The sequence below is a fragment of the Helicoverpa armigera genome, chromosome 5 (genome assembly GCF_030705265.1).
Source record: "Helicoverpa armigera isolate CAAS_96S chromosome 5, ASM3070526v1, whole genome shotgun sequence".
NCBI lineage: Eukaryota > Metazoa > Arthropoda > Insecta > Lepidoptera > Noctuidae > Helicoverpa > Helicoverpa armigera.
Genome location: NC_087124.1, coordinates 9,073,939 through 9,101,227, shown reverse-complemented (window position 1 = coordinate 9,101,227; position 27,289 = coordinate 9,073,939). Strand labels below are relative to the sequence as shown.

Genomic DNA, 27,289 nt, shown 5'->3' with positions numbered 1-27,289 from the left:
ACAACTATTCAGTAACGCCATCTACACCACGAGTGCAAAAATACGTACTGCTACAAGCGCCATCTACGTATATTAGAAACTTACAAGCTAAAATAAAATAAATCCATTTAATTTTAGTGGTCTATATAATTTCCAATTCTACGAGACTTAGCCACTTGGAACCAGCACATCGACTTTCATATAATAAAAAAATATTTGTTAAATAATGTATAAAAAATATAGGACGCAAACCCTTATCAATACAATGACATTGACCTTGTAAATATGTCAATCCACACTTTTTGATTTTGATGAATAAATAATTAAATGCTTTAATTTAAAGTGAGATTGTTTTATTTATATAGGGTTGGTAGCATTAATTTACAGTTGAGTGTTGCGATTTCATTTGAGGCATCTTTCGAAATACGAGGATCCGACATAACCGCCTCGCATCGCTCTCTGCACATGCTGTTCAAACAACCTCCTGTTACTCTGCAGCTCGTCGGCAGCCTCCTTGTTCAGAGGATCCTCAGGATTTGGTTCCTGGAAAACAAAACAAAAATCATCAATTTTGCACACATAACCTTTACTAACAGTACTCAGTGGGTCGATTTCCTTTTATGATTTAACAATACAATTAGGACAGTGACTAAGCGTCGTGCTTAATACGTTTATGCGGGATTCCACCGGTATGCAATATCGTGACGCACACAAATGTTTCTTCTGGTTCACTCTAAAAAACAAAAATATGACTGAATATTTCTGAAATCACTGGGAAATTACAATATTTGTGCCTGAACAGAAAGTTAACTGTACATGTGGAATTACTCTTAATTTTGAAATTAATAAATAAATATAAACCTCTTGTTTTTGCCTCATGAAAAAAATGCTTTGAAAAGCAGTGAACAATACATAAGATGACGAAATCAAAGTATATATTGTACTTATTATTTGTAATCATTTTGATATTATGAAATACCTACAATAGTGAATCTAATAGGTACAATTTATTTATTAAAAGTTAAGCACAATGTTTTTACATTCATTTAACAAGACTATAACATAAATACTATGGGATCTGTGTCACATACAACCTACAGTACTATTCATGACATCATTTAATAATTATAGCCCCATTTTTCATTATCAGTATTCACTTGAATTGATTAGTCATTGTCTATTGTCAGATACTGATTAAATGAAGTTTCTACAATGGATGAGACTTGTTAAGTTACCATCATTGAATGATGTGTGATGTCACATAAATAGCTTCTTAAAGAGTATCAATATAGTGTTTTCAGTGACATCCATTTTGTATAGAAAGCATGCTTGTGTACATTTATTTGTAAACAAAGTAGTTGATAGTATTTTTTGGTAAATGACAATAGTATGGATTGCTTTTGAGTGTCTAATGAGTGAATTTTACATTGAATTAGACATTAAATATAACTGTCTAATCATATAATAACAATGTTTATAAGCTACTATTTTCTTTAATGAGTATCAAAAAAGTCTATGGCTGCTAAGATAAGAAACAAAAGAGTACACATACCAAGAATAAATACTGGAGTCCATAAACTATAGAGTTGACAGTAAGCACGGGTTTCCAGTCTTCTCTTAAGATGTTGAGACACACGTTGCCCTCCAGGTCTATATTCGGATGGTATACTGCTGTTTCACACTTCACCTTGGGCGGCTCATGAGGATAGTTTGGTCCTACCTATAAAATTATTATTATTCAGTCAGAAATGTTAAATCTTTTTATGAATAACATTACTTAAGCATTGAAACACATTATAGTCCAGTCAATAAATGAGTGAGTGTCAGTATAACGTGGAACGTGGTGACTGGGAAAAATGGAAGCCGAAGACACATTGCGCCAACCCCAAATAAAATTGGGAACAGGGCAGGAGGAAGAAGAATAGTCAATAGATGTAAATCTTAGTTTGTGTTTTGAGGAAAAGGTTATGGCTTTTCCTTATGTGAATTACCTTCCTTACACAATTCAAGCTGTGCTTCTTAATTACCTGTGTGATATTTTATAAGAAGGCTCCACATTCTAAAAGCCTAATGTATATTGAACTGGAATGTTGAGATCTTTTTATTTCCTTAACAGCCAGTATTAAATCTTATCTGTGACTGCACCAATGACAAGCAAAAGACTAAAATAGTTTTTTTTTGTAGTACTGCATTGAAAACATGAATTTAGTTGTCATTACCTTAAAACTAAATATAAATCTCCCTCCTCTATAGAATCCTTCATCAGGGCATATGATTAGTTTGAAATTAAGTAAATCATCTGGATCTGGAAACTCTGTGTTGCATGTCTTGGGCAAATTCAATTCATTCAAATCTGAAATAAAAAACAATGCAGTCAGAATTATTAGCAACCTTTTTTACTTCTCTAATGTATAGCATCCTGTACTCTTCACCTCAGGAACATATTATAATAGCAATATTCTAAGGAGAATAACAACTTTTACAAACCTACCTCCTTAGTCATAGTATGCTTATTTCAGGTAGGACATCTGGTATTAGATAGAAGATCAAGAACTGAACTAAAATAACAATGAATACACAACGCATAAATTGTTCTATTTTCTCAACTTTACCTTTTGTGATCCGCAATTGAGCGGCTGATGCTTTTTTCTGTGAACCTCCTGCTCTTGCCGAGCCTTCCTCATCTTTCTTTTGTTGTTTTAATGAAAAAAGTTTAATCATTGTCCTAACTAATCGATAAAATAGAAATTATTAGAAATAAAACCACGATCTATTTTGACAGCTTAAATTTTTGTACGAAACTTCAATTTATGTAGATTGCAATTTGTAAATAAAATAATAGTTCCTTTTATTTTATTGGCAAACCTAACAAAAAGAAATAAATTCACTTCAATTTTACAGATTTGACCAATCACCACTAGTAATGAATGAAATGACGTTTCTCTTTCTTTCTCATCATCCGTAAATACAGAGTGCCCAGTGTATGATTTGTGATCAAAGACATTTTGTTGTTAATCAATGTTGCTGAATTTTTACTCAGTATGGTAGTAATTATTTTTATTCAGTCTAGTTGTTCACCTGTGTTTTCTAGTTGACTTAAAAGCGTCTAAAAAGTCTTGAACCGTACACTATAAGAAATAAAACGAACATAAAATATTTTTATTTTTCCTTGCATAAGGACAACACTCGGTAATAAGAGTGGCAGCACTGGGAGCCATAGATTATTAATACTGTTCTGTTTGTGGCAGTAATCTGACAACCCCCTAGTAGACTTAGTAGTCTGTGCAACCCCCCTCGCCTCGCCATTTCATTTTCTTTTCGTTACTCGGCTTTTGTTGAAGAATATTGTAGTTGAGGAAAACATTGTGACGGGTATTGATTCCGTAACCTGTTTAATAACAAGCGCTTTTTCTCATGTACCATGCTAAGTTCTTTCAATTGACGAGTCATATTTATTATAGCTATTCTAGTAGTTGTTGATACAAGATGGCAAGTGAAGATGTGATAGAATTGGGGTCTTCGGACGATGAAACAGAGCCGGCACCAAAGAAGGTACACTGTTATTAGATAGATAAGTGTTGCCGATTAATTTACAAAGTTATCAATATTATTTGATTGTTGTTACAGATCAAGCCAATGCCTAATGCAATGGTGTGCATTCCAAGAAAGTTACACGAAGTAACAATAAAACCTGCCAAACTAAACATAGGTTCGGCACAGAAAGAAGGTAAAGTATCAAAAGGTGGACCAACTTCAAAAGAAACCACAGTTTTGAAAAATATTACTTTACCTAAGGGAGTATCTCTTACTAAAGCTATTCCAATAAAACCTGCAAACACGACAAACAATCGACCTGCAGTTCAAATGGTACCTGTAGCCAAGAAAAAAGTTACACAAAAGGCCTCCAGTTTGGTGACAAATCCTTTTGCTAGCAAAACTAAGAGCAACGGCAAGGCAACTCAAAATCGTGTTGTTAAACAAAATTTGAAAGCAACAAAACCAGTGACAAGACCTATAAATGTACAAAATTTTCCAAGAATCACAAGTACTACTTCAATGGCAAGAACTGCCACAGTGATGAAAAATCCAATCAAAATACTAAACTCTAATTCCCTTAATAATTTGCCATCTGGTATAACAGTAAAGAGAACAACCATGTTAAACAAAAAACCAGTTATATTCTTAAAAGCACCAACTTTAATTCAAAACAAACAAGCAGTAAAGAAACCCAATGTGATGCAAATAATCACAGTTCCTACAGTGGAGTTAGATGATGATGATAGTGCATCTACTACTTCAAGTCCTGCTTGGTACATAAGGCCTGAAGAGCAAACGGAAGAAACTACATTGGAAGAAGAGAATAATGCAGAACCAGAAACCCCTAAAATGATTGAAATTACAATTGAAGACAGTCCCATAAAACCATTTAATAAAAGAAATTGTGAGATTGGAGCTGAGCTGGCCATAACTATAGATGATAGTCCCATTAAGGCCATAGAAAAGAATGCGTCACCCAGTGGAAGCGACAATGAAACAAGTACTAGTAAAGAACCTAACAGTAGGAAAAAGTTGAATTATCCCAAAGAGTCTGAAAGTGATAGCAGGAAAACTGTTGAGATAGAAATAGATTTTCCGTATGAAGTAAGTCTAGACACAAGTTCAATCAGAAGTCAAAATAGTGATCAACAAGAAACTGTTGTTGTTGTTGAGGCATCAACAGAATCAAATCAGCAACATTCAGGCAAAAGTGAAAAATATATAGAAAAGGAAACCAATTGCGTAGCCATTAAAGAAAACAAAAACGAGAATCCAAGTACCAGTAGTATTAGTAGCAAGACTAGAACAGAGAGTGAATTCCACTCTGTGTATCAAAGTTTCATAGACCTATGTTTTCAATTAGAAAATTCTGATGATATGAAGAAAATAGTTGACAAGAAAATAAAAGCCTATTACAGACAAGTTCCAAAATCATTCACAGAATCTGAGGAGTTTATTGATATGGTTTCAAGTAAAGTACTTGCCATGAAGGCTAGTCCTGACAAGATGTATTTGTATATAAAAGATATTGTTGATGAATTAAACATGCAAAGAAAGGTAACTAAATCACAAGCGGCAGAAAAGGAGACAATAACTGAAGGTTTGAATATTATTGAATTCTTATTTAAACAATAGAAACGAATATAATATACAAAAAATACTACACCTACTTATTAGTTAATTTTCATTCTTAACTAAATTAGCTTCCGCTATGTTGTAAAGTATCCTACATACTGCTAAGTTTCATCAAAATTTGTTCAACCATTTGTGCAAATGTGCAATTTGTGCAAAAACCATGTGTGAACGCATTTCACAAACTTCTGCTTACATAATATTAGTGTGATTGTGCATACATCCTCTATTTGTTTCAACAATATTAATTCAGATGTCTCACAAACAAATGAGCACAGATAGAGTATTGGGAGGGGTTGTTATTTGAACATTGTTAATGTATGTTTCAGAGCCTAAGCAGTTTGAGTTTAAAGAGGAGAATGAATACGACTCGAGACGCCGGCGTCAGATCCGAAAGCTAGAGAAGACCATAAAGAAACTGCACAGAGCTATACAAAAACTAGAGGAACAGGAGGTTGACTTTGAGGATGAGGATGATTCTGTTTATCTATTAACTGAACGGTAAATATACAACAATGTTGATTGGTTGAAATACTTTACATACTGACCTGCATACTAATACTTTACATACTTTGATAAGTAAAAGTATTAGATATAGTACTAGATATCTAAATAGATAGTAGGTACTTTAATATAGCATCAACTGAATCATATTCTGTTATCAAAAACCTGAGTAGAGACATTTATTTGCATAGTTTGAAGGCACAATAAAAATATAACATCCTGTTTAGATAATTACCTCATTCTATATTTTTACAAACATAGTGAGGAATAGCAGCAGCATAATTTGAATTATTTTTGTTGAGTTATGCAATTTCGACAAATTATGTAATCTGTGTGAAAATGTATTTCAAAATCAAAACCCAAAATTTTCAGGTACAAAGAACGTATGATGCGCGTCTATGCGAAATTTTGTCAGTTGACAAATACTAAAATGCCTTCGGAGCCTCGACTTCAGATTGACGCGCGGCCAGGTAGACCCTCAGGGCCGGCCAAACGTCTTGAGAAGTGGATAAACAAAAAGGTCCCGATTGGCACACCGCTGCCGTTCCCGGATTTCCATGACGTACTCCGTTGCGTTAGAGAAGCAAACACTGAAGATAAGTTAGACTGGAATGAGGCTGATATTATGGAAGAAGGTATTGTGTCATTCTGTCCAGTTTATGAAGCTTTTTCTTTAATTTTTGCATCTCTAACTAAAAAATATGTTTTCTTCATTAGCCCGGGATTTATTTACGAGATGCGGTAAAAAGCTGCAACGGCGCCGACAGGAGAATGAGTGGAGACTGGCAGCTTCAAGAATTACCTTAGACGTAGACCCCGCGGAAAATAACGACCAGCTGAAAAACAAACTTGAAGAAAATAAAAGACTAGCAGCAAAGAGAGAGACTGATATATTTAATAAGTATGTCTTATACTGTTTAGTACGCTTTTCTCAACAACTGCGCGATCATCAATTATTCTATTTGTTTAAGACGAATATATGAAATTTTTTAATGTTAAACATGTTAGCATGTTAGATTATTCTTGGTTACTAATGAGCAAGCATGTCATTGCAGGTATGCAGACAGACAGAACCAGCTGAAGTTAGAAGCTGTAGAGATAGGCGACAAGGAAGCAGAGGAATCACCAGTTGAAAGTGAAGAAGAAGTTAATGATGAAACTGTTTCATTAGAAAATAAAGGTAAAAGAAAGGAAAGACTGAAAAGACTCATACAAGAAATATCGAAAGGGAGTAGTGAAGAAAAAAATAATGAAACATCGAAGGAACCTGAAATTGAAGCAAGTTCCAAAAAACCTGAAGATGATAATGTAGATGAAAACAAAATAGAAACAAATGAAGAAACAAAAACAGAAGATAAAGAAAGTAAAGGAGATTCAGGCGATACAATAGAGAACAACCAGGACAAGGAAAATTCTCATAATGCTACTGAAACTCTATCAGTAAGTGATGAAAGTGACAATCTAGAATCAGATGTAGATGAGTTGCATCTTTTGCAAAAACTCCATTCAGCTAATGAAGATGAATCTTCAACACTTGAGTCTTCAAACTCTGATAGTCCAATAGCAATTTCCGATTCACTTGACTCCGACAGTGACGATAAAAAGCAGCTAAGTGATGTCATTAGTATTGAAAATTCAAGCTTTTCAGAAAGTGAGGCTGATAAAGGTGATAGTAAAAAACTTCAAGAATCGGACAGTGTTCAGCCAGTAGATGCAGACGGTCCACCCAAACAAACTGAAACATGCATTGTGGGCATCGAAACAGACAGTCCGAAAGACGTTGAAACATCTCTAAAGGAAGATGACAAAGAGAGTTGTGACCCTAACATGATAAATACTCTTGAATGTAAAGAGTCTGAAAATATATTACTTGCATCATCAGACGAAGAAAGTCAAGGGGAGGAGCCTTCTCCTGGTGGTGTCTGCATTAATCTAAAAGACGATCTCATTTCAATCGACGAAACAGTTGTTGGAACTGGTCTTGATGAAACAATTAAAGAATCTGAAAGTGCAGCCAATGGAATCATTTCTGAAAAAGATACAGAAAAAGATAGTATAAATGATGTAAATGCTAATAATCATCTGAAAGGTGACAATGAAGTGAAAGAAAATGTCAATAACAATGAGGCAATTGATTCATCTCTTAGCAAAGAACCTAGTGCATCACATGAAGAATCGTCACAGAAAGATATATCAAAATCAGTCGACACAGTAACATATATGGATGTTGATCCCACAGACAAAGAATTGGAAACAATTCGATTACAAGAAATTATTCAATCAACATCATCTTTATAAACTCAGTAGCCCAAATTTGTGTTAAAAATGACTGATATTAAGTTATATTAAAATACGATATTTAATGAGATAGATGATAATATTTGTATGAGTACATAGTACGCCCTAGTAATTGGTATATGATGCAGGTAATACTGTCAAACTGCAATTTTTTAACTAATTGGTTGTAAATAAAATAGCTATCCCTTATTATCACCTAATTTTAAATACTACATAAATGTATAAATGCTACCTATGTGTAGGTAACCTGATCTGAATTGATATACATACATCTCTAAATTCTTTGGAAGCCAATAGCCGTACATAGTGTATTTGAGATACACTGTTTATGTATTATAGATTTATAAATAACCGCATTTACTTCCTTAGAGTGCTTCAAATTACGTCAGTACTGGCTTGATTCTTCATTTTATAAATAATTTTATTTTAGCATTAAATATTGTTTTTCTCAGTAAGTAATCTTTAAGTATGATTAATAAGCAATTTGATCACAAGGATATAAAGTAATAAATGATCTTACAGAAGAATATATAGTTTATTATTTATTTGACTCTGTCTAGTGTTTTGAGTGCAAACCGATCCTTATAGTGCAAGGGACAAGAGATAATATAATGTAGTTAAAAGAAATGATTATTCCTTTCAGTATAATATCTAGGAAATTAATAACTTCTTGCTAGCTTTTGGCTTAGTAACAGTCACAAGGGTCGACCGATCATAAATCATAGACAACATACTTTCGCAGTTTCAATATTAATATACCTAGATGTTAGGTTCAAATTAAGTAGACCTGTCTGGTCTAGATTAACTTTTTATTATTATTTTAAGTCTCCTTTCCATATACATATTGTAGTAAGCTTGGATCGTCGCCAAGTAAAAAACCACCACCCCTCAATCATAATAAAAACAGGTAGGGTCGTCACAACATTTATTTACAATATTTACAAAGGTCCACTCTTAAGTACAAAATGTTAAATCTATCCTTATTTACACAAAGTTTCAGGCAGGTATTTGCTTCAAATGTCATGTAAAACAAACTGGTCCAGCAGTGAATGCAAACTGGTGTTCAGCGTCAACAAACGAAAGAGGCTGGAAGTCGCTGATTGGAAGCCTGTCTGTTCTAGATGTTTTGATTTCCAGCACTATTTCACCGACGCCTTCCTGTAAAAAAGAAACACGAATCTTTGAGTAAGTTTTCAAGATACTTGTATTCGGGAAGTGACTATACAACTGCTCTCGTTAAATAACTTTGCCGCTCTGAATTTAGCCATCTGATGCCTCGCCCAGAGCAATACGACTATTTTTTTGTTCTTACATTATGACTGTGTATATCGTAATATCAGAAATAATGTTATCAGATAGTATACAAACCTTGCAGTCGTCTTTTATCAATTGGGGTTCTCTGAATTCGACAGAGTTAAAACCATACAGCTTGACGTTGTTCTTCCTTGCCAAATCCGTTGGAATGTCAGATCTGAAACAATGTTAAGTTGAAAATATTAAGCACCACCCATAAGAGAAGGATACGAGATTGGATGATAATGTTTGTACCTTTGTTGAGCTTTAGTATTCACACAAGAATACGTGAAGTTCTGTTTGGCCACGTTTGAAAGTAATCTCAGGAAACGCAGTTGAATAGATCCAGAACCTTCTCCATCGTATGTGAGCTGAAAAATGAAATAAGAAATGTTCATCCGAATTGCGCTATTTCAGGTATTATTTCATGCTTTAAAATTATTCGCAATTTACCCTAAAACCGTTGTCCGATTGCGAGAATTTGTGTGTGTTGGTGTCAGCAGTGTAAATAGCTGATTCTCTTTCGTCTGGGTACAAGCAGGTGCTGTGGCCCTTGCAGTAGACTTTGATGGGACGTCCACTAGTTGCCCCTCCACGCGCATCTATCCAGTAGTATCCTACGAAAGAGGATTATAAGTTCCTATGTTATAGTCCTTTTTAAAGATGTATCAATGCCGTCCTAAAGTTCCCTTGATAACTTTCACATCAATAGTTACAAAACCCGGTCTTACCGTCAGTCAGATTAACGTGCGAGGTCCTGAGATCTCGACAAGACAATGCAGGATAGCTTCTGCTGCCTCGAGGCCTCCTTGCAGCCTCGAGTGCTCCGCGTGCAGTCAACACACCCGTCATGATTTCCTTCACCCATTCTATGTCCTCTTCTGTAAATATTTAAGATTAGGAAATATGTAATGTTTCTGCTGTTTTTAGGTATTAAATTGTTACAAAGTTTCCTATCCCATAGAATGGATAGGCAATATAATGTCTTGTTACTTCTCACCTTCTTCGAAATTATCTTCAGTTACAGATTCCACAGATTGCAATTCTGCACTACGTCGGCGTCTGGTGTATGACATAAATAGTTCAGGAGGAATTTGAGGGGCTGGGGCTGGTGGACCGGGAGGTCCGGGACTTCCAGGAGGACCTGTTAATCCTGGTCTTCCTTCTGGTCCTGTCGAACCTTTTGGTCCGAGTTGGCCTTCAGGCCCTGGCGGCCCTGATGGTCCGGTGTCACCTTTCGGACCCGGAGGTCCTATGGGTCCCTAAAATGAGTAGAATTTCAGTAATTAGTCATTTCCAAATGTATTGAAGAATTAAAAATAGATAGAGATATTTTCTAAGTAGTTTTTACCATTTCTCCTTTAGGTCCAGGTGGGCCAATTGGACCAGGCAGACCTTGCTTGCCAACTTCGCCTTGGTCACCTTTCAATCCCATTGGTCCAGTATTGCCAATATGACCTTTGGGTCCCTGGTTGCCTTTGTCTCCTCTTATTCCTTGAGCACCTGGAGGACCTGCTTTGCCTGGTGGTCCTGAAGGTCCCATTATTCCTGGGGCTCCAACTTCCCCCTGAAAAGATAATAATATATTTCTGAGTTCTCGGCTTGCAGTTTAGCAAAATGCAAACCTAACATTGTATTTCTGATTTTTTGATCGGGAACTATATTTTTTGTCACCAAAATTTATTTTTGTCATCAAGTTGTATCACCTAATAAATAGATTTATCGCCACGAAATATTTTCGTTCTCAGATAAACAAAGAGTGTTCCCATGTATGAATTACCAAATTATTGTCAATATAATGTATAAAATATGAGATGGATCACCAATAAAATCGTAGTGCATTACATGAATATAAACTTCGTTCTTATAATAATAGTTTTATTACTTAAATAATAGCTTGGTGCTCAAAATGGTAGATCTGTCACCAAATAAATCGATTAATCGATCCCTGACTGCGACTGCTTTTTATTTGTTATTTTGTCACCAATACAGTAGTTACATTTTATTATGTTCAGTTATTAAAATAATGTATTCGTTACCAATTTAACACATCAGTTTATTTTTAATGAAAATGTGTTCAAAGGGAAGAGGAAGGGAAGGGAGACAAATGGGCGCGCTTTCGGGTCTCAACGAATGGGTTGTAGGTTGGTTGCAGGTACGAACATACGATGCTTATTTTGACTTTAATTAAGTGTTTTATTTACTATTCAGCTAGAAATTTAATTTAAATATATTTATACTACCTGTGGAAATTAAGACCCTTGGGGGAGGCACATGGCCAGTGAAGTAGTAGACTCTTTTGGTTGAAAGGATGATGACGACCACCCTACATTTTAATACAATTCATGAAATTTTCTAGTGATATAATATATGATTTATTGGTGATCTTTTTAAATTAGTTTGCCTAAATACTATTAGGACAAACCTATTATAATACATACAAAACCATTTATTTGGTACTTGACCCCATATCTCCATGATTTTCGGTAATTTATTGTGGAATTGATTTTATATTGTTTGGTGATACATTTTGGTGACAAATCTACTATTTTGAGGGCAAACCCTATTATTTAAGAAACACAAAATGAATTAAATTGGTGACAGCTTAAATCATACCCTTTTTGATCTGCGGATTATGAAAATAAGTATTAGATTTGTCGTCTTACTGTAGCACCAGGCAGTCCTCTTATTCCGCGTTGTCCTTCTGGCCCTGGTGGTCCAGCGGGTCCACTCGGTCCTGGCTCTCCAGGAAGACCTTTCGGACCAATGTCACCCTTTTCACCAGTAAGACCAGGGCTGCCTTGAGTTCCTGCGGGTCCCTCTGAACCCTAACAAAGAAAAAAGTTTTGATGAAACACTGATTCTTGCAAAGGTTCAATCGTGTCATCTTGGGATGAACGCTGTCATAAAGTACTTACAGGGCTGCCGGGCATACCAGTCTCGCCCGGTTTTCCAGGTGGTCCAACTGGACCCGGTGCTCCTGGAGGTCCAGTACTGCCTTCAGGTCCATCAGAGCCTGGTTCACCTTTAATGCCTTGTGGACCTGTTTCGCCTCTTTCTCCCGGAAATCCAGCAGGTCCCGTGTCTCCTTTAGAACCTTCAGGTCCCGGGGGCCCTTTGGGTCCAGATTCTCCTTGTAATCCTGGTGGACCGTCATCACCTTTAGGTCCAACTGGTCCTCTGGGTCCCTGTGAAATTGTTAGGAATGATGTTAGAGAACCTATGTACTTTGACCGATGTAAGTAATTGTCTTCATCTTGTTATATTGGAATAGCTTCATATTGACTCTAATATTTTGTATTAATATTACCAGTTTTCCTTCAGGTCCCTGCACTCCCGGCGGTCCGGGTGCCCCTGGACTGCCGATATCTCCTTGTTGTCCCTCGGCTCCCCGCGGTCCTGCTTCTCCTTGTACACCCTTCGGTCCACGACGTCCAGGCGGCCCACTAGGTCCGGCTGGTCCAGTCGCACCTGTTAAAGAAAGATGTTATGTGAGTGCTTATACTGATAATCGAGTTCTTGGAAAATTTTCTAATCTTGAAGTGTGTTTAATCAAAGAAACTACGTAGTTAGTAAATAAGTATATAGTAGTCATACCCAAAGCTCCAGGATCTCCAGTATCTCCTTTAGATCCCTGTTGTCCTTTTGTTCCTTGAGGTCCAGCCGGACCCACAGGCCCTGGTGGACCGCGTACTCCGTCAGCACCAGGCTGCCCGGGAGCTCCTGCGTCACCTGGTGGCCCTTTATCACCAGGTAAGCCTACCGGGCCGGCTTCTCCACGAAGACCTTGTATACCGGGCGACCCAGGTGGACCCTGAAAATAGAAGCAAAAGTTATATGCAGGGGGAATTAAATTATTATAAAAATCATATTTGGAAATATTTATATTATTATCAGTTCGCGCTCTTCGAAATGTGATACTTACGGGTTCACCCATAGTTCCTTTGAAACCTTTTTCTCCTGGTGGTCCAACTTCTCCTTTGTCCCCATCTTCGCCAGGGGGTCCTACTGGACCTGGGGCTCCCATTAAGCCTCTTGGTCCAGGCAAGCCGTCACGACCGATTGGCCCTTTAAAAATATTTTTAAATTGTTAATAAAAAAAGTCCTGTTAGTTACACACTATGTATAACGTAAGATCGGCTTAACTAATTCGGGAGGTAGCTTAGAACCGGGAGATGGACCGTTGTCGGAAAACTACTATTTCATATAAATATTTAAATCTAAAAAATATTTGAATGATCAATGATTAAGAAAGTTTATTACTTACCTACGGGGCCTGCTTCACCAATTTCGCCTTTTTGACCGCCAGGTCCGGGGGAGCCACGTGGTCCTTCACGGCCCTGAGGTCCTTGCGGTCCTTCATTGCCAACTTCACCGGGCTCTCCTTTATCCCCTCTGATACCTGGCGGGCCAGGCGGGCCTAAATCGCCTTTAGCTCCAGGAATCCCCTATTGTACACAACGCGGGATAGGTAAGTATGGCGATCTCAGTTTATCAAACAATAGTAACGATACTAAAAAAATGTGATTGGATCATACTCACAGCTGCACCCGGTAGTCCAGGTTCCCCATTATGCCCTGGTGGTCCCGGAGATCCAACAGGTCCTGGTTTCCCTTCTGGGCCCGCTGGTCCTGGTGGCCCGTCCTTTCCTACTTCACCCGGTGTGCCAACGTCGCCTGGAGTGCCAGGAATACCAGAAGCGCCAGGTGGGCCTGGTGGACCAGGCTCGCCTGTAGATCCTTGTGGCCCAACTGGTCCTGAAGGTCCTGTCAGTCCTATTGCTCCAGGTTCACCCTGTCAATAATGATATCACTTTTGAAGTAACCTCTTTCGACAGACAGTTTAGAAGTCGTAAAGCTGTCTGTAACTTACCGTAGGACCTCGTTCCCCGGGTGGTCCAGGTAAGCCAGGTTTTCCATCAGGTCCAGGAGCACCCATCGCGCCCGGGAATCCACGTACACCTTCCAATCCTTGTGGTCCTCTTTCTCCAGTTGCACCTGGAGGTCCTGGTTGTCCTGTATCACCTTTAGGCCCTGGAGGCCCATCTGAACCTCTACGCCCGCGTGGGCCTCTGTAACCCTGAAGAGCGAATTCAAACATAAATTGGACACGTGAAAAGCCACCTAGGTATAAAGGCAATTCCCGTTAATTATATGAGTGTATAGGTTTTAGCAATCTATACTAATATTATAAAGAGAAAAACTTTGTTTGTTTGGTTGTAATGGATAAACTCAAAAACTACTGGACCGATTTTAAATATTCTTTCACCATTAGAAAGCTATATTATCTGCGAGTAACATAGGCTATGTTTTATTCTGGTGCGGGCAGTAGCTCCCACGGGACGCGGGTGAAACCGCGGGAAAACGGCTAGTATAATATACATATGTAATATACAACACTCACTCTTGGTCCAGTTTCACCTCGATCACCTTGTTGACCTACTAAACCCTGAGGATAACAATTTGAAATGATTAATTTAAAATTCAGCTAGGTGATAAGCATTTACTTCAGCTGAAATGGAATTTACCATAAGACCCTTTGTGCCTCGCCTGCCTCTCCTTCCAGATGCACCTTTGTCACCCTTTTCACCTTGGCTGCCCGGATAACCTTGTGGTCCTTGAGGACCTGTAGCTCCCTTTTCTCCGGCGGGACCTATAGCACCAGTTTCACCTCTTGGTCCCTCAGTACCCTGAAATCCCAAAATGGTATAAAGAGAATGGAAGTATAAAGCAGGTGAATAGACCAATCACTAAATATTGCAAAGTTAGGTTAGTAATTTACAAGTTTTTAAAAACTGACCTTTTGTCCCTCAGGTCCTTCAATACCTGGAGGACCAGGTTCGCCGGATAATCCTCTTTCTCCTTTTGGTCCCATATCGCCCTTTTCACCTTCCACACCTATAATTAAAACGTATAGTAAAACATTGGTTTTTAATATACAATTGCCATATACAACAGAAAAAATCTTGCCTCGAATGCCTTTATCGCCTTTGTCTCCTGGTAATCCGCGTGGGCCTTCATCTCCTTTCAGACCACGGCTGCCAGGAAATCCCAACATTCCCTAAAACAAAAATTTATAAATAAGCAACAATATATTGAAGTACTATAAACAATATGTGAGTGCATGAGTAAGTTAAATACCTGCGGTCCCTGAGGCCCTACGTCTCCAGGTGGTCCCTGCTGTCCTGGGTTGCCGGGTGTACCTGGCGATCCTTCAGGACCAGGAAGTCCTGAGATACCCGGCTTTCCTTGAGGACCCTTAAACAATACGAATAGTCTCATTAGACTAAGGCAAATTAAAATGTATTATTAATTTTGACGCATATAATAACAACTTATTGTATACCTGAATTCCAGGAGCGCCAATAGGACCTTGTGGCCCCGAAGAGCCCGGAGAACCTATTGTGCCGGGTTGACCAGGTGGCCCAGGTGGCCCCGGCTGACCAGATGCACCCTTTGCGCCATGAGGGCCTTCAAGACCAGGAATACCTGGGTAGCCAATTAATCCTGGAAACCCTCTGGGTCCCATAAATCCTCTAGGTCCCTAAAAAAGTAAATATTCCATTTTGTAATTAAAGAAAATCATGTATTATCCAAACTAATATTATAAATGCGAAAGTAACTCTGTCTGTCTGTCTGTCTTTTCTTCACGCCTAAACTACTGAACCGATTTGTGTGAAATTTGGTACAGACATAGTTTGAAACTTGAGAAAGGACATAGGATAGTTTTTATTACAAAAAAAAAAAAGAAAATTATTCCGGACATTTAGCGCCATCTATTGGTCAAATCAAAAATCTGCTGGTAGTCACTATTCCACGCGAACGAAGTTGCGGGCAAAAGCTAGTATAAAATACGTAAGGTTTGTTAAGTTACGTTTATTTACCAATTCTCCAGGAATGCCCGCTGGTCCGGGAGGCCCGTCGTCACCCGGTGGTCCGTCTTGACCAGGCGCTCCTGCTTCTCCTTGCAAGCCCGCGTTACCCCGTTCACCCTTGTCACCCGGCATACCAGGTAGCCCTGGATAACCCTGTTCGCCTTTGGTCCCGGGTGCACCTGTTGATCCTCTTTCCCCGTCTCGGCCTGCGTGACCTCGTCGTCCTAATCTTCCAGGAGGTCCCTGTAGTCCTCTGGGGCCTGGTGGACCCTAAAATCAAGATCAAAATATCAAGTAAATCCTTGCAATCGGTATCATACCAAGTGAATACCATTATCATAATTTTGAACTTACAGGTTCTCCTTGCTCTCCCTGTTCGCCTTTCGGTCCTTCAGGGCCAATCTCGCCTTCAGGGCCTGGCGGACCAGTGAGGCCCATTGGCCCCTCCGCTCCACGCATTGCAGCCATGTGTTGTGTGAACATTTGTCGAAGCGCTTCCGATTGAGCATCGGGACCCTTGTCAGTTCCCGATTGATGTAACTGTATAGAAGTAGGTGTTATTAATAACAAGAATATAAGTATAACGAAGAAAAAAAATTAAATACTTTGAAACTTAACTTACAGGTATAACAAACACGTTTCCCGGGGGACCCGGGAACCCTTGTGATCCTTCAAAGCCAGGCTTCCCCGGCTCTCCCTTGGGCCCTCTTGGCCCTTGAGGTCCCGGTGGCCCAGGGTATCCTCTTGGACCCATGTAAGTGCCAGAACTGCCGTAATCGTAGTATGTCTCGGATGAATCGTAGCTTGTCGATGAATTTCCCTAAAATAAGTAAGTTGCTGTTAAATATTCGAGGATAAGAATAGTTGTGTTGAAACATAGTTTAATGTAATGTGTGACACAATCACAAAATGTAAAAATAAAGCAGATTTGAACCGACAAATGCGAATCGTCATCGTCAAAAAAAGAATCGTCATGTCAAACAAAAGAGGCGCGTTATCTCACTTGGCCAATATCCGGGGGATGAGTGAGCCAATCCGTGTCGTCCTCAGTGGTCGTCATAGGGCTGTACGTAGTCTCCGTAACTGTGACGGTTGACGCCGTAACTTCCGCTCCGTCATCCTCCCCTCGTTTAGACTGGAACAAGATACGTTATGGTAATAATCTCACGTGTCATTCAAACATGATAATTCCATTAAAAATCCCCGTATTTAGGCGTGGGTGTGTTTCAACGAGAATACCAAGAATTTTGTTGTAAGCATGTTTTTGGGTGTCAGTAATTGATAAGACAAACCAACGAAATATTTTGCATAATAAGTAGGTACAAGTACATTATGGATTCCATAATTGCAGTGAAAATTATTAGGTACTTACTCTCGGAGTAGTCTGTTCCAAAGTGCCAGAATTATCGTTGTCAATAGGAGTGGGCGATGCCGGTATAAAGACGTTATCATCCGGAAATGTAGGCCCGAAAATGCTATTTATATCTGAAACACAATCCATTGATTATTATCAATTTAAATTGATACTCCGTAAACAAGAAAATTCTTACTTCCGAATTGGTACCTGAATCTGTAGACGGCACGAACTGATTATTCGTTTGGAAGGCACTGGCGACTTGCCACGCTGGAGTAGGAGTGGTCTCTACTCTGACAGGCCACAGACTATCAGACTCGTTTCTATCAAAGAATCTATTCCTGCTAAAGCTGCCGTATCTTCTTCCAATGTCGTCATCAGTTTGTGTTGCTAAGTTAGGTTGTTCAGTCATATCAGGTTGTGATTCGGGGTAGATTATGGGGTTAATCTCTGGTTCTATATGTTGTGACGGTATGGAGACATATGCCAATCCAGCGCCTCCGGTACCTCCAGCACAATCTGGGGCGATGGATAAACACATGTCGTACGCGACGTCTGGCTTGCTGGCAAATTGAAGGAGCTCGATATCACCCTAGAAGGAAAAAAAATGTCAGTTTTAGTGGCCGAGGACATAGTGAATAAACTGGCATATCTACGTACTGAAACCCAACTCTTGAATATAGTTGTGGTTTCTGTTAATTACCGAAGAAGGCTGCATACATATTTTTAGGCACCAACATATGTCCTACTTTGTAATTGTTTGTGCTCCTAAAGTCTAAAGTGCGCTCTTAGTCACTACCCACTGCAGATGATATTGATACTACCCAAGTATTTAATGGTTTTTTCCTGAAGGTACCTTCCTAAAGAAAACCGTTCTAAAATGAAATAAAAATTATGTTCAAAGTGTTTTAGACCTTTTTGTGTTAATGAAATTATTTGATCTTAATTAACGTTCAACACTCCGTAGAGCGACAAAGCTGTAATTTTAGTACAAGAATAAAGTTTATTCAAAGAATTAGATTACTCACATAATGAAACCTTTTTTTAATGTATTGCGCCATTGGTCTTTTCACTAATTGTGTTTTTAGACTCGACTTATTGTTTTAAGCGTTTTAAACCTTGTGTTTAAAGGACTAATGAGTTTAAGGTACGGCGGAGGTTGGATGAACAAGGAAATACGAAAGAGAGCACGCTAAACCCCATTTATAAACGTGTCGTGTTTACAAATTGAAATACCATAAAGCAATTTGAGGAAAAGGTGAACCATCAAGTGTTTCCGAATTTAATAAAATCTTACGTTTACCGGTTTTTACATACGGTACAGTACATGTCTTGATTTTATTTACTTGTTTTCGTAGGTAAATAGGGAAAAAGTTCTTATATACGCGCTAAGTAAATATTACTAATGTTTTACTCTCTTTGAGGTGGTAAATGAATATCAATAGAGGATCTATAGAAGACCTTTCTTACCTCGTAGAACTGATCTTCAGTGATTTGGGAGCCCACTACCAGAGCTCCAGCTAGGTTGAAAGTGCTGCCTGGCTTACGGTTCAATCTCAAAGTTCCTTTCACGTCGCAGTCCACGAGGAGTGTCGCCGAATCGCCTTTTATACTCATTGCTATACGATGCCAACTACAAGTAAACACATTTATTGAAGGGGTAACTATTTCCTGACCCTTCAGAATAAGCATCCTTAGGGTCTAATGGATGGAAATTATTCTGAATACTCTAAACCGTTGAGCCGTTTCATTAAATACAAAACGCACAAAACAATATTAAATTGGGAACTTTAGAGTAAAATAAAATAACAATGCAATTGTCTAGAAAAAGCTTTTTGTTTTTGACCATCGAATATAAAAGTGTCCCGTTCAATCAATCGATCTACATTCTACACATTTTTATACTCAACAACATCAAAAGTTTTTTCATTAAACAAAGAAAATCTGAGTTTTCTTTAGTTTTTATCTAAATTCGACTTTTTACTTTCAAATGATTTAAACGATTTAGTTTTGGGAGCATTGCTCAGGTACTTCTGTTGTTAATGATTCTCCAAAACTTTGAAGACGAAATAAACAATCAACCAACTTTTTTTTTCCAAATGTCTTGGTGCATTACTGCGTGTTTTTTTAAAGATCGATTCATAAAAAAATGAGTTTATCCTTACTAATATTATAAATGGGAAAGTGAGTTTGTTTGTTTGTTTGTTTGTTTGTTTGTTCCGCTTTCACGCCGTAACTACTGAACCGATTGCTTTGAAATTTTGCAGACGTAAAGTTAGAAGTCCGGATTAAATAATAGGGTACTTTTTATCCCGAAAAAAATAGATACTCCCGAGGGAAAACAAAAATATTGTTTGCTTGATGGATGGATTGTAGATGGCGCTGTGTGTCCAATATAACTGAATTCCACGCGGGCGAAGCCGCGGGCGGAAAGCTAGTTCAAGATAAAATTGAGGAGTGCTTACTTTCCATCAGCAATATCCACTCGGTAGGTGAGGAGTTCATGGTCTTCCGGGTCTCCCCTGGTGTCCTCATAATACAGTTCTATCATGTTGCCCACCACCAGTTGCAGTTGTTCGTCACCCGCGTCCGAGTACAGGATAAATAGGGGGTTCTGTTCAGTGCCTGTATTACAAATATGTAATTTCAAAATATAATGAAAAATATATATTAATAGCAAATATAAAGTGCTAAATTGAAAATTTAACATCACTAAAGAGTTTTCACTCTTCATACTTCATAAATCGTCAATAACGAACAGACGATGCAGTATATTTTTAACAATGTTAAACATTATTTTAAGAAATCTGAATTACATAATTACATCTTTATTGTTATTCAATATCTGCGAAGTCTTTTCACGATTATTCAGACCACAAAAGACTGAATAAGACGTCTTAAAAAAATAATAAAGTATAATGTGCCCTAATAAAAACATTCTACTTTGGCTAATGACCAAGCAAATTCTTATTTAAGCAGATTCTTTTCGTTATTACACTGTTGTGTATTGTCACACCATTTGAAGTGCCTTTGTAATGGCGCTCTTCAAACCCTCTTAATAGTCGGAATACCGGAATATCCCAGAGAGAAAAGTGATTAGGTCGTTTAGGCTATACCAAAGGCACGTTTAGATAAGTAGGGACTGTGTGAAGAAAAAAGTGCTAAGTTTTTTTTGTATCAGTACAAGCTGAACTCCTTATAATGTTACAAAAAAAAATTACCTATACCCCAGATTTCCACGAGAAAATTTAAAATATCTCTACATTTTACGAGAACATGCATTTCAGCGACTAAGTCATTATTATTTAATAAAGAAAAGTTACATAAAGTTCTAACCTGGTAGTCGAACTACAGCCAATATTGAAAAGTCTTCTGGAAAACTGTTGTAGAACATTCCAGCGGCCAGGCGGTGCATGGTGGCATTCTCGTTCAGGGCGAAGGCGGAGTAGTCGGAGTAGTTCTCTAGGGGTGACTGGCACCGCCCCGGGACACGAGTGACCCCTTCAGGCAGCTCGTCGCTCTCTCGAACCACAGACAGCACGTCGAAATACTCTGTCTCATCTGAAATAAATTCTTTAAGTCAGAACTTATCGTAGACTTATCTTCGAGAATCCCATGAGACCCGTAACATTTTATTCGGCGTACAGGTACCTTCGTTTTCTGCAACAAATACGATGCCGATATCTCTGACCCGATCCAGTTGACCTCCTTTACTATAACTTGGAGCCCCAGGGGAAACATACTCTTGATCTCAACATTATTTAGACTTAAGTTTGATTCTACTTATTTATAGAGCAGCTTTGTTTGTAACGCGGTGCTATCAACTTATTTCTGAAATTGTATGCGCAGGCATGCGTCTCAATATCGAAATAAAAGCATTTAAACTAAAGAAATAATATTTACTCACCGTCCCCGCTGCTCCCGCTGAGTGCGCAAAACAATAAAAGGAGAAATAGTCCTTTTGTCTGTGGAGCCATCTCGGTCCGAGTAAACATGTTAGGTGGTTGATGTTTGCATTCGGTCCCATCCCGGTGGGCGCGTGAAGAGGCGCTTTAGAGGCTGTGGTGTGTGGGCAGCCTCTGGCCGTCCTCGCGGGAGCGGCGGGACATGTCGGCTAGCCAGCGGTGCCGGGGACGATACTGAGCCTCCCAGCCGCCGCCACACCACATCACATCGCCGAACAGCTTTATTGCATTGGTGTCAAAATAATGAACCCTAATGAAAACACAGAGATCGTAAACTGCGTTCAGTGAACAGGAATTCGGGTAGTCATTAATCATTCCGTTGCTACAGCTATTTGTTTAAGGAGCTATCTAGACAGTTACAGTCAATACATATGCCAGAGAGGTGCTTAGTCAGTGACGAAGATTAATGGGTATAAATATGACAGCCAAGTCAAAAGTAATCTTCATATGAATTGCGTATCAGTAATAACAAATATTAGGTATGAGTATTGAGTGTTCACTAGTAAGGAAATGTTGTCGACGCCTGCTTTGCTTATATTGATCAAATCCAATTCGGTGCTATCAACTCACTATCAACTCTTTAATAAAGATTCATTTGTTTTGCGCCTAGACAAAACAATTTATGGGCTCGTTCAAGACCTAAAATACATAGGAATGTCAATGTACTTTTATTTTCTGCCTATCACCTAGGGCTTTTTTGGGAAAACCTAGAATCTACAGACAGCTGTCGTAGACACTAGTATGCCCCAGACAACGGAGGTTGTATTATGACTAGGGCATGCAATACCGGTTAACCGGTTTCGTTTTTACCGGTAAATCGCCCATTTTTGCGAGTTTAAAATTACCGGTAAAAATAATATGAAACCGGTAATTTACCGGTTTTTACGTTTTTCTGATAAAATATAGCAATTGTTCATTTAACGTCAAATCTTTGTTATGTAGCCTGAATATAATGTAATGTTGCATACATTACGTATTGTAAGAGTGTTAAAGTTGCTGTTTTTTAGGAAAGTAAACTTGTGTGTCCTTAACTATCTCTAGGTTAGATACAAATCTTCTTTCTCATCTTAATTTATAAAATGTAAACAAATTGTATTCATTCGGCTATTCTGTTTTCCCTCATAGCCGTCAGCTCATACTAGGTACAAATGTAGCTAATGCTTATTTTACCAACTGTATGACCTTACTGAGCAAGAGCTTTTACTTCACCACCATGCGGACAGCTCTGAGGACACGGTGGAGCCGTGTTGTCGTCGACGCAATAGGCAGCGGCGACCTTTCGCGTCCTTCCCTGGTTCAAGCCATGGTCCGGAGCTAGAGGGAATGGGAAGCCGTCGCCTCCTTCTGCGAAGCAGTCATGCTCGAGAAGGAGACGGCGGAGTGACTGCGAGTAGCACCTCTCATCCTAGCCGCTGCAGTGGACCAGGAAGACACCACAGGCGCCAAGGGTCGAGAGACGACTCCTGGCCACCGTAGGCGTCGGTCAGTGGGCGGTGAGTTCGGATGGCTCATCGTTCCACCGTCTGCATAGACAACAGACCCGTGTCAGCGGCGCGCGTTGTTCCACGGGCTCTGAGGAGCCCCACTGGAGCCTGAGGGCCTGGCCTGAGGGGAGATGTCAGCACACCCAGTGGGGCCCAGCAAGGCCAAGGCCTGCCGGGGCTGCGGGATTGTTCGCAAAGTTACCGTGACCCTGGTCCATAAAACGCCTACTAAAAAACATGGGTTCTAAACAGAAAGAGTCTGTCATTTGATGATTTACCATAAAAAAGGGCTTTCATTTCACTGAAAAGTATATTTTTTTACGGTAATTCTTAGCGTTTATCCCGTCTTGTGACGGGGTCGGCTTTCTGTATCTTCCTTCTTCCACTTCGCTCTATCCTCCTGAATAGACATCTTCCTCTTCGAGTTCGCAGATTTTCATGTCATTCATTACGACACTCAACCACCACGGTTTCGGCCTGCCTTTGCGCCTTTAACCGGGTATATTGAGATTGAGTATTACATTCACACTGCCGATGTCCTCAGTTACGGCCCACGTCACAAAAACGTTTACCACCTTATACTTTGCATATTTTTTTAGTTTTTGCTTTAAGGCTACCCAATCTTATTGTAATAATATCACATTTTAAAAAAATTACAAAAATTACCGTTTTACCGGTTTACCGGTAAAAATATTTTTATTACCGAATTCTTACCGGTAATTTTTGTTTTACCGAAATTGCATGCCCTAATTATGACTGAAGATCGCCGCTGGCTAGATCGAGCTGAGATTGGACACGTACAATATGTACCAATAAGAAGGTATTATACAATAACACCAAATGAAAATCACAACTCTGACCCTGAGTCAAACCTCATAAATCCAAGCGGAATTTAATTTATCTGCCGCATAAGCCGTCGGTCTTTGTACTTGCGCCACCCACTTAAGATAAATAAGGAAGATAATTATCCCGGTGACATGTGACAACAGAACAAAGAGCAGAAGTTAGCCTCATTACACAGGAGGTGCGACGAACAACTAGTTGGTACGTGTAGTTGTCACGGAACTTAGTCTTAACGAACTTTTCGAGCATAGTTCGAGTTGTACGTAGTTTGTTGAGACTGCTGCGAAAGATAGGCTGAAGGATTGTAGCTTGTATTTTGTTTGATTTATGGCGTTTTGTGTATTTTCTACAAGTACATAATTGTACTTACATTTGCTTTCATTTTATGGGATACCTAGATACCTACCTATCTTCAGGTATTTCTGAGTCAACTTGGTAGTTCTAGAGAATATATTCACATAAAATAGCAACTACAAATCAGACCTATAAACTGAAAAATATATGAAAGAAATATTACCTACATAAACTCCTTACTTACCTATCTACAAAAGGCTATATGGTATAGATTAGGATTCACGCCATAACACCCACCGTTAACACAACATTGTCGATTGTTGCACACATAAAATTTAACAAGTCCCTAGTTGCCCATGTGAGGAAAATCAAAGTAACATCGGCTATGGGCTACAACCTAACCTTGACCCATCTTTTCATTATACCTGTGTTTGTTTTTTTCTCTAAACGAGAGCTATGAAAACTATTCGAATTTAGTCTTTTATTGTAGTATTAGGGTACTTATGTAAAGCTTTCTGGTCCGCGATATTTTTTGATGATTTTCCATTGTATAAGTTATCTTTGAATACCAGGCTTTTCGGACACATGCCTAAAGTTGGATGCCATTAATTATTGTAGTATAGGTAATAGGTATTTATAAATCACTTTTATAAAAGTATTGTACTCCTATTATCATACAATAAATCGATAAGTAATGTAATGCCTGCAATCTTTGAGTGCATTGCAATCAGTGCACTGAAGTGACCACACTTAATTTTAAAGTGCTTTTACAAAATTGAGATTTTACGCCTGAATTACATTTAGAAAATTACATTTTTTTTGATTTCAAAATAAATTCCGAATAAAACTTTTCAAGCACGATTATGGTAGACTCGTACGTGTTCATTTCTATGTACCTAATATATCGATACTTTTAAAAATAAACATTTTCAATATGGCAACTGTTAACCACCTCACCTGAAACGGAGCTCAATAAATATGTGAAGAAAAAGTCTGGTCAATTAAGAATATTAAAAGAATACATTATCTCCAAAATAAAAATCATTAATAACAGTCAGCATTCTTCGCTAAAAAAATAAAATATAATATAAAGTTTTAACTTAATTAGTGCAACGTGACAGCCGAGAAATTCAAACCGTTTGAATTTTATAGCTCAATCAGCTCCAACGAAACCATTTTATTTAAAAGATAAATATTTTTTATTGCGTGCACTTTCTTAGTAAAAGGTTTTGTTCATTTATAAATGTCACATCATCTAGAAGGGAACGTGTTTGGCATTAAAGAATAACTTAGCATGGCTTAGGTTTAGAAATCTGATTTAAAATCTACATTTTTTTAGGCTAATACAATGTGCATGTAGCAAATCCATGAAAATGAAAAGCTTTATGAATCCTCGGCAGCTGTAGATATCAGACTCTTGATGAAAGTTAAGCTACTTATGTACAACCACGGTCTATCCCTGGATTGATGCTCATTTATTTCATACGGAATTGTTACACCTTTCTCCCAGAATATATGGATTCTAACTGTTGACAGAAAACTGACTGAAACAAATGACGTCAGCCACGCATGGCATAGTTACAGAGTTCATCAGAAAACATTACGCATCAACGTAATTGCTTTTTACCGAAGAAACCTTGGATCAATTGTTCGATGTAATGAATGGGACGAATTTACGATACTTGTTGTATACAATGTGTTATATAGATATAATGGCCTATTAGAGTTCAGTTATTTTATATCAAACATAAATCTGTCCGTTGCAAGAGTACGGAAGAAATTGATAAAGCCTGGCATTCCATTACTAAAATAGTTTTTTTGTTTCTGTCTTTTTCCATTTAATTTTAGGAATCCTAAAATTGATAATTTTTAGTTTAGTAATAATATTATAACTTGGGTACTCACTGGTTAAATTAAACTCACAACATTCCTACGGCAAACAATTTTAATACACCGTATTGAAGTTCTCCGTTTTATTTTTTCAATCTCCTAGAATAGAATAATGTATTTAGATCAATTGAAAAATATAATAAGCATCTATTCTACTGGCCGTACCACAAACTGTGAACATTATCTAAACACCTATTGAATATTTGATTGGAATTTTACCCATTTAGGTTTATGTTCTGAAGCATTTTATTGCTACCATTATTTAGTCCATGCGATGAGAATAATAGCGAATAAATTCGCCCACAGCTAAGTAGTATGTAGGCAATTCATGTTAGTATTCACAAGGCGTAATATTTCTTATTGCAGCTGTGACCTAAATATGCAGAGCAAGTCGTAATTCAACGATTTATGACAGTGCGACGGATCAAGTCTTTGTCGTATGGAAAGCGGAGCCACAGCGATAGAACAAGTAATCGTAACAAGAGCTAATGTCATGCCACATCACTGGGTTGTTTAACACATTTAAATTACTCTCAGTAAAATCTAATGTGGCAGTTTGCATTGGAACTTATTTCAATTCTTGTATGTACAGAAGTACCTACCTGACTATAATTTAAGAGACGACAGGTCCTTTCTCCAAAAATATATCCTTTGTTTTATAATATTCATAGCGAGTTGCGATCGGTGTGACGTAGACTTAACAACTCGAGCAACTATGTAAGAAAGTTCTGTAAGAAAGCACATTCGACGTAGTTATTCTGATGTTATGGCTCGTTAACATACGAAAACGCGGTATGTAGGGGTAGACTCCGTACTCGAGTAAAGGAGTAAACTATATTTATATATATATACTGTATTATTATATGTACCGTGATTACGGGATGCACGGAGGAAGAGAAATTAACGGAGATGCAATAAGGCAGGTAGGACACGCGCCTTCTTGTAGGTCAAATAACTTACGTCAAGGTGTTCGGGTTCCTTGAGACATCTGTCAAAGATTGGCTCTGATTGGTGAGTTGTATGAAAAATATGGGCAGGTTCCAAAGAACGCGAATGACGGTGCAGCTACTTACTAACATTCATCGTCCTCTGAACACCCGCATTTTGGCGCGCTACTTTCTTAGGAGATTTTGCGTTATGACATCTCTGTAGTCATTTTGTTGTCCATGACTGGATGGTATTCCTGTCGAAATCTGTGTAGTGAACCCACAATGGAGTCACGAAAGTATATGTAGATCTAATTGGGTTTATCTAGGGACGGGCCTGATTGAGCCATTCATTATGTTGGTATTTTCGGAATCAAGTGAGTGGGCAGTAAAGTGGTTTAGCCCAGTAGCTTTTC

General features: G+C 38.3%; 3 protein-coding genes across 3 annotated transcripts; 1 reads left to right on the top strand and 2 right to left on the bottom strand.

Moving 5' to 3' along the window:
* Window positions 1-106: 106 nt before the first annotated feature.
* Window positions 107-2,914, bottom strand: LOC110381890 (NEDD8-conjugating enzyme Ubc12). Its single transcript, XM_021342319.3, has 4 exons — window positions 2,592-2,914; window positions 2,199-2,332; window positions 1,532-1,699; window positions 107-522 (listed from the first exon to the last, which is right to left on the bottom strand). Exons 1-4 carry the CDS (start codon window positions 2,698-2,700, stop codon window positions 382-384), a joined length of 552 nt encoding a protein of 183 aa, XP_021197994.1. The 5' UTR covers window positions 2,701-2,914; the 3' UTR covers window positions 107-381.
* Window positions 2,915-3,270: 356 nt separating this feature from the next.
* Window positions 3,271-8,479, top strand: LOC110381889 (titin homolog). Its single transcript, XM_021342318.3, has 6 exons — window positions 3,271-3,531; window positions 3,607-5,116; window positions 5,478-5,649; window positions 6,025-6,287; window positions 6,370-6,553; window positions 6,708-8,479. The coding sequence occupies exons 1-6, from the start codon at window positions 3,466-3,468 to the stop codon at window positions 7,948-7,950; spliced, it is 3,438 nt and encodes a 1,145-aa protein (XP_021197993.3). The 5' UTR covers window positions 3,271-3,465; the 3' UTR covers window positions 7,951-8,479.
* A 382-nt stretch (window positions 8,480-8,861) lies between these two features.
* Window positions 8,862-21,642, bottom strand: LOC110381887 (collagen alpha-1(I) chain). The gene is made up of 31 exons (XM_021342316.3): window positions 21,379-21,642; window positions 20,808-21,032; window positions 19,937-20,096; window positions 18,942-19,104; window positions 17,682-18,063; window positions 17,490-17,602; window positions 17,121-17,252; window positions 16,740-16,937; window positions 16,472-16,657; window positions 16,127-16,387; window positions 15,589-15,786; window positions 15,384-15,500; window positions 15,213-15,303; window positions 15,043-15,140; window positions 14,771-14,932; window positions 14,647-14,691; window positions 14,116-14,322; window positions 13,786-14,037; window positions 13,511-13,691; window positions 13,169-13,311; window positions 12,841-13,057; window positions 12,554-12,714; window positions 12,162-12,431; window positions 11,910-12,071; window positions 10,595-10,810; window positions 10,244-10,505; window positions 9,975-10,124; window positions 9,697-9,860; window positions 9,499-9,614; window positions 9,319-9,421; window positions 8,862-9,108 (listed from the first exon to the last, which is right to left on the bottom strand). Exons 1-31 carry the CDS (start codon window positions 21,464-21,466, stop codon window positions 8,971-8,973), a joined length of 5,361 nt encoding a protein of 1,786 aa, XP_021197991.3. The 5' UTR covers window positions 21,467-21,642; the 3' UTR covers window positions 8,862-8,970.
* Between the last annotated feature and the right edge of the window lie 5,647 nt (window positions 21,643-27,289).